Here is a 7,866-nt window from a genome sequence, read left to right as displayed (position 1 = left end):
AAAATATTTTATTAATTTGAAATATTTTTAATAATCATAAAATAATACTAATTAAATAAAATCGACACATTTTACTGATTTTTTTGTCTTTGAAAATTACACTATCATACAGTTTCAAATTCAATGGGTATTTCATGAAGTTATATCTATGAAATTTGAAGCTTCTAGCGTGTATTTGAATTATAGAAGCTTAAAATAGATATATTTGAATTTTTACGCCAATTTTGAAATGGGTTGAAATAATTGAATCATATTTGGGTTGTTGACCCAACCCAAATTTTATCTATCCATTTGAGAATTGAGAGCTATTTTCAAGTGAGCACATGTAGGGAGGGGAACTAACTTCTTGGATCATTAAACAACTTTAAATACTCTACTCTTGGGAGAAAAATAAGATCTCAAATGTGCTTTATTTTAAGTTAATTAATGGATTTTCATGGTTGCAATTTCTTTTTCTCCTTCTACCTAATTCCTTCAATAGAAAAACCTTATGACTTTAAAATGTGTCATTAGGTTCAAGACTTGTTTCTTTATATATCCTCCATTGCACGCGGAGTGATTCTTATAACCTTATAGGTCTAAACTTGCATGACTCTAAATTGTATCACTTATATATTCAATATCTCTCTCGTGTTTTGTTACTATGAGATTTTATTAAACCAATCTGATTTCCTGAAATATAGAAATAAGTGAGCAAATAAACAAAACATTCAATGAGGATTATCACATTTTCAAAAACTTTGTAAAATGTCCCACATGGCAGAAATAGCCAGTGCCTTATTTACAAGTAAATTGTACCTCACTTATATCTATTTTTTTCGTCCTTTCCATGCTCCAACATCTATGCTATACAGGTGCGTATAGTTTTGTTACAAGTTGAAATTATTCTAAGGTATACTTGCAACTCCACTTACTACTACCTTACTATAAAACACCAGCTATAAGATGGAACTTCTCAAATTAACTTAGATAAGATTTTATATCTAAATGGTGAGTATAACATTATGCACTTTTGTATGAAGTTTAATGTAGGCACAATCAGCATTTCATTCTTCTCATCCTAAGACGATAGCATCACGATGCCTTTCGTTCCTTTTTACCAGTTATACATGTTTGAATATGCCTTGAATCAATCAGTTTAAATGAAACCTGCAATTCAAACACACAAAAGTTTAACATATCTCCAGCAATGTAAGTGCAATTCAAGAATAATTAGAATGCTTCATATATAATTTCTAGCAAGATTAAATCATATTCTTTGTATTTGTCATATTACACCAGAGAAGTTAGATATATCAATCATCACTAGTTTTTTTATTTCCATTAAAGTGTCAAGCTAAGATGGCATCTTTCTAAAACTTTTTTTTTTGTCTGTTTCACCTAAAACTTGTAAGGAACAGCTACTCCCCATGTGCATGGTTCAATCACCAATTCAATGTATTCTTTAATAGTATTACTTACATAGATATCACCTAAAAGATAACTACATGTAATTGTTCATCACAGTGGAACTAATAACTGAGAAAATAAGGTATTTCAACAAATTAAAATACTTTTAAATATATTGATTTCCTCCCATAGGTACAATCAATATAGTAAGGAAAATAAAAAAGAACATAATTAGTGACTTCATATGCAGCAGAAGTTCAAATGCAAAAAGCTCATGTTTCATTATCTGCATCTTTGTACTATCAGTATATATCACCTAAATAATAAATCAAAGGTCACTACAGTTATAACCTATATTGCTCGGACTCTTTTAAAAACGTGTATCAGACAAAATTTATGCATTTATGGAAGATCCGACTCAGTCTGAGCAACACAGGTTATAACCCAAACTTAATAAATTGGCGTAATACATAGATAAACATCTTAACCTGACCTCAACTAGCAACTAAATGTCCCAACTTTAAAAATACACATCTACACATCTTAACTTGGTTTAAACCCCGTAATCACCCCAACTTTGAGAATGCATCCCCTTAAATGTGCAAAGTTAAGATGTTCGCGAAATGCACCTGTATCAACATGGTCACAATGAAACCTGTGGTATTCTACTGCCGTTAAAGGCCAAGTTAAAGTGTCCATCATCTATGTATTATGTCTTGTAAATTTATTTAGAGTGGTATTAGCTTACCAGTTAAAAAGAGTAATGCCACATTTGGATGTAGCATCATTTTCAATCTGCTTTAACCTCAAAGATCCACAAGAAACTCTAACACCAAATTTCCAACTCTTCCATCCTTTATATCCAATACCAATAGCAGTAGTCACATCAGCAGAAACTCTTAAATTCTTGTTCTTGAATCCAATCTTAATCAATTTCCCAACACTCTCACCATACAACAACTCATTCGATTTCATAGCGAATTTAACAACTTTAACATTCTTCTTCTCCTGCACAAAACCAACAACTTTCCCTGCACCCATGTTTACGTCGTTTTCGCCTTTCAATTCCACTTTGATGTCACCATACACAATCTTCAACTCCCTGTTTGGGTTTTTCAACTCTACCCCAACTGATGATTGTGAATTCAATTTTGGCCCATCTTGGCTTTCAGTGACATTGAATTCAGTAAACTCAAGAGATCTTAAATGAAAAACCGGGAGTTTTGGATTAAACCAGAGGTATAGAAAACCACAAGAAGCTACTAATAAGAGTAACAAGATTAGTATAATCAAAAAACAACAAAAACAACAACAGCAAGTTCTGTTTTTTCTCTTTTGTGGACTGAATAAGGGTGGAAGGTTAATCTTTCTTGGTGGCATTTGGATTGGTATTGTAGGATCTTTAAAGCCTGGTGGCTTCTTTAGAGGTTTCACTTGTGACATTCTTGAATCTTAAAAAGGCCCCTTTTTTTCTTTTCTTGATTCTTGATATAAATAAGTAAATCTTTATGAAAAGTGAAATGTTACATTAAATCAAACATGTTATGCTCATAAGATGGGTGTAAAGTTTGAATCTTTATGATCAGATCATATGATTTAGGAATTAAAGAAAGGATTTTTGGGGTTGGAAAAAAGAATAAAAAGAGAGATGTTTTGTGGGGTTACTGAAAATGAGGAAGAAGATGGGGTTATGGAGGTGGAATTTGGAAGTGTTTGTGTATGGTGAAGAGAGATAGAGAAATGTGATCACTGAAAAACATTGAAGTGACGAGATCTAAGCGTAAGGTTTCAATTACCATACAAGAAAACAAGAGAGAGTTAGGGGGTGTGTTCGGTGCGGAAGAAAATATTTTTCTTCAAAAATGTGTTTTTTGTGAAAACTTGATGCTTTCTCTGTCACACTTTACGTAATGATGTGAATTTTAAGAAAGAAAAAAAAATTAATTTATAATTATTCTATTAAGAATAAAATAATTTTTTTTCAAATTGTTAGTATATATAGAAAAGTATCATTTTTTTAGATTGATTAAAAAGAAAAGTGAGTCATATAAATTGGGATAGCAAGTGTATGTTAGAAAAAAAATATTATTCTAAAAGCATTTATATATGGTCTAGCTAAATACTATGGGAGGTGGGGCTGGGGGTGGAGTGAAGATAAGGGGTGTTGGAGAGTGGAAGGACATAATTAATGTGGAATGCTATTTGCGGAACTTGTGTTTCCCTATTTCTATTCGGGAGGAGGTTCCATGGTGTATACTATTTGCGAACGACATAGTTTTGATTGATGAGACTCGGGACAGAGTTAATGATAGGTTAGAGTTAGGGAGACAAACGCTGGAGTTCAAAGGGTTCAGATTGAGCAAGACCAAAACAGAATACTTGGAGTGCAAATTTGGTGCAGCGATTGATGAAGAGGGCACGGAAATGAGGCTTGCCACTCAACCTATTCCCAAGACAGAAAACTTTAAATATCTTGGATCCATCATCCAGAATAGTGGGGACATCGATGATGATGTCACGCACCTTATTAGGGCAGCGTGGATGAAATGGAGGCTTGCCTCTAGAATCTTGTGTGATAAGAAAGTACCACCTAAACTTAAAGGTAAGTTCTACATAATGGTGGTTAAACCAGCGTTGTTATATGGAGTGGAGTGTTGGCCAGTAAAGAACTCTCATATACAGAAAATGCATGTTGCAGAGATGAGGATGCTGAGATGGATGTGTGGACACACTAGGAGTGATAAGATTAGGAATTAAGTTATTTGGGAGAAGGTGGGAGTGGCATCTCTGGTAGACAAGATAAGAGAAGCGAGACTGAGATGATTTGGACATGTGCAAAGGAGGGATGTTGACGCTCTAGTTAGGAGGTGCGAACGGTTGGAGTTGGGGGTTATGCGGAGGGGTAGGGGTAGACCGAAGAAGTATTAGAGAGAGGTGATTAGACAAGATATAGCGCTACTCCATATCACCGAGGACATAACCTTAGATAGAAATGAGAGGAGGTTGCGGATTAGGGTAAAAGGTTAGTTGGGATAGAATGGTGTCTTGCCGTGTGTCGATTTAGGGGGGTCGTAGGTTTAGGTGTGCCTTTATAGTTGCGTTGTTATTGCCTTTGATTATCACATTACTTTTTTATTGTTATTATTCTTGTCTTGTAAAACTTGCATCGCTCTTTTGCCATTATGCTATATATATTATTTGATTTTCTCTCTTACTTGGGACTGTGACTTTTGATCCGAGGGTCTTTCGGAAACAGCCTCTCTAACTCCATGAGATAGTGGTAAGGGCTGCGAACATCTTACCCTTCTCAGACCCCACTTGTGGGATTTCACTAGGTGTGTTGTTGTTTTACTAGAAAAAAATATTTTTCTAAATATTTTAACTAATCAAACATAAAAAATTTGAAGAATATTTTCTGAAAAACGTTTTCATCCAAACCGGCACAGGTGTTGTTTGGCTCCATAAGGCGGAAATTAATAATGTAAAATTATAATGCATATGTAAATAACAGTAGGATTATAATATAAGAATCATTAATGGAGAGATTAATAATAGATGAATTGGAATGTATGAACAAATTTAGGTATGTATTTTGTTTAATATGAGGATTATTTGGTCATTATAGTTGATTTAATCCTACTAATTTTTGTATTGTTATTCCATCTTTTTTATACACATAAATTAATGTATAGATTCCTGTGTAACTTATGTTATGTATTTATTATTTATACGGGCAACAATAATGAAAACTTAGGTGGCTTCACTATAGCGAAGGCTCATTCGTTGTAGCAAAGAGAGCTTCGTTGTGGTGATCAACTGGCCACTGCCTGATTCTTCGACTCACCGCTATTAACCCCACACCAACACATATAGAGAATGTCTAGGCCCAATCGTCACTTAATAACTCCACGCAATAAATAGTAACAACCAAGTTCAACACTTAATCGTTATAGTCAAATATCAATTGAAATCTCCAAATACCAATTGGACACATGTCACCCTTTAACCAAAAATTCATTCGGACACCCCAAACTTGTTAAGATATCATTTGCAATCGTCCAGATACCAATTGGACTTAACTTGGAAGATCAAAATAACATGAGAGGAGAGAATAAAAGAGAAACTTTTTAGATGTCTCAGACTCTCGAGAATTTGATGCGGATATCTACACATCAATATGCAGGACACTATTTGATATTATTTTTGTACTTGTGAGATCGGTAATCTAGGCTCTGATATCAACTGTCATGACCCATACTGTCGAATCATGGAGTTACCAATTCGACTCTTATTTGATAGGCGAACCCTTACCTCCCATTCCTATTTTATAGAAAATTTCAAAAAAAAAAAATTATATCTGAGATGAGCATAATAAATCAAAACACAAAGAAGACTCAAAGACCTTTAATTTGATAGGTTGTGGGTCACGTAAATCTTCATATTCTAGGAGGGGTATTCGTTTGAAGTTGACCTTCGTAAAAACATATATCAAAATGCAATCGGTAAGGACGCTTTCAACTCAACTTTCATGTTAAGGGTTCCATATGAACTTAGTCCATACCTAATGCTCTCCCACACTAAAAAATGATCTTAACACCTATGAACAATTAAATTTTATTAGATTCGGATCTATGTACACATATAGGATATTTCAAATTTTAGTCAGAAGGTTAGAGTTGTTACCGAAAATAAAGTAAATGTTATCTCAGCTCAAATTCACATTGGGAAAGAGTTTTGAAGGAACACAAGTGTTCTAAGTTTATTGTTTAAGTCGTGAAGCCACATTTCTGATTTGTACATGATTTTTAGAGTTGATTAAGTTGAAGTATTTCGTATTATTTTTATTTTGAGCATGAGTTTGAGAAAGAAGTTGAGAGTCAATCTGAGTTAAGTTTCCAAGAAAACTAAGAGAAGCATTTTGAGTGTTTACTCATAGATTTAGTATGAGCATTTAACTGTATATTTTGGAAGTAGTATTAAACACCGATCTGGGCAAGAGTTCAGACAATTCGAGTTCCATAAACTACATAACCAGCGTAGGATAGGATTGCATCGAAATTCGAGCGACTCTTCATTGCCTCTGAAAAGGCTCATTAAATGGATCCATAAGTTAAAGTTTGTCCTATATCCCGGTAAGGTATAAGATGGATCTGGCAATGTGGGCAATGCGTTGTATCATCGCGGGGCTCATAGTGGTAGTTGTCGATTAGAAAAACTCCCCAAGAAAGTAAAATTTTCTTATTTTAAAGTTGCTTCTGATGCATATTTTATTTGTTTAAGCTTAAATGGTTTCTACTACATGTTCATATTCTATTTCAGTTTAGTTATGTTCAGTCTTTAGTTCAACTATTTATTTCATTCAGCCATATTACATACTGTACATTTCATGTACTGACGTCATTCGACGCTGCATCTTTTTATGATACAGACACAAGTGTCAGAGATCATCAACAGACGTATCGTTGAAGATCACTTTTCATCAGTTTTTGATGAGACCTTCTTGCTTTCGGAGGAGCTCCTTTATAGTCATGTCTTTTCATTATTATTAGTTCTTTGAGGTAGTGGTGGGTCTATACAGATATTTATTCAAAGTTATTTAGAGGCTTCATAGACAGAGTACATAGTCAGTTCAGTATTTTAGACTTATGTTTTGAACATTGATCTTTCTTTTATATACATTCATAGTATTTCATACAACTTTCTTTTATGAGTTATATTTCAAATATTTAAATTGCTCACTACCTTTATACTCTTGTTATTACGTTAAGTCTTTCGTTTAGTAGTTATCTAGGCCAAGGGTTCGCTTGGGACCATTAATGATTTTCGAGTGCCGGCCACGTCTAAGGTATAGACTCGGGTGTGACAGAAAGCTCAAAGACCTTTAATTTGATATATTGGGCCTTGTGGGCCACGTAACTCTTCATATTCTAGGAGGACTCTTTGCTGAAGTTTATCCTATTAAAAACTTATATTGAAACTCAATCGTTAAGGACGCTTTCAACTCAACTTTGTACTAGGGGTTCTGTATGACTTTATTTCATAACTAACGCACTTTTACACTAAAAATAGTGATCTTAACACCTGTGAACAATTAAATTTCATCGGATCCAGGTCTATGTACATATATAGGATAGTTCAAATCTTAGTCGGAAGGTTTGAGGTGTTACAAAAAATAAAGTAATTGCTATCTCAGCTTAAATTCGTATGAAATAAATTTTAAAAAATAAAAATCTTATGCCTTGACCGCATATATTTCAGTAATGACGGAATAGATCATTATAGTTCAAACAATGTTGATTCACATTTCGGATAGGTTTGTTGTTATACTTGTGTTGTAGGATACTCTAGTAGGTATTTTGGGGTTATTAGAGGGTTTTGCTTAGTCAGAAGTGCTACTTGTACCTCCAACTACTTCACAGGCTCAGATTGTGGGAGGATCACGAACTTCATCTACTCATAATAATATAACATTATTAT

The 7,866-nt window shown here is 33.8% G+C and overlaps 1 protein-coding gene across 2 annotated transcripts; it reads right to left on the bottom strand.

Moving 5' to 3' along the window:
* Nucleotides 1–711: 711 nt before the first annotated feature.
* On the bottom strand, nt 712–3,291 carry LOC129876788 (NDR1/HIN1-like protein 6). Of its 2 annotated transcripts, none has more exons than XR_008763416.1 (2): nt 2,019–3,291; nt 712–1,149 (listed from the first exon to the last, which is right to left on the bottom strand). XR_008763416.1 is itself a non-coding variant. In XM_055952283.1 (2 exons), exons 1-2 carry the CDS (start codon nt 2,830–2,832, stop codon nt 1,134–1,136), a joined length of 711 nt encoding a protein of 236 aa, XP_055808258.1. In that variant the 5' UTR covers nt 2,833–3,291; the 3' UTR covers nt 712–1,133. The 2 variants fall into 2 exon arrangements, 1 of the variants encoding a protein (XP_055808258.1); XM_055952283.1 differs by having other exon boundaries at nt 2,138–3,291.
* Nucleotides 3,292–7,866: the final 4,575 nt, after the last annotated feature.

Source organism: Solanum dulcamara, chromosome 12 (assembly GCF_947179165.1).
Source record: "Solanum dulcamara chromosome 12, daSolDulc1.2, whole genome shotgun sequence".
In the NCBI taxonomy this organism is placed as follows: Eukaryota; Viridiplantae; Streptophyta; class Magnoliopsida; order Solanales; family Solanaceae; genus Solanum; species Solanum dulcamara.
This window is presented reverse-complemented; position numbering and strand designations above follow the sequence as displayed.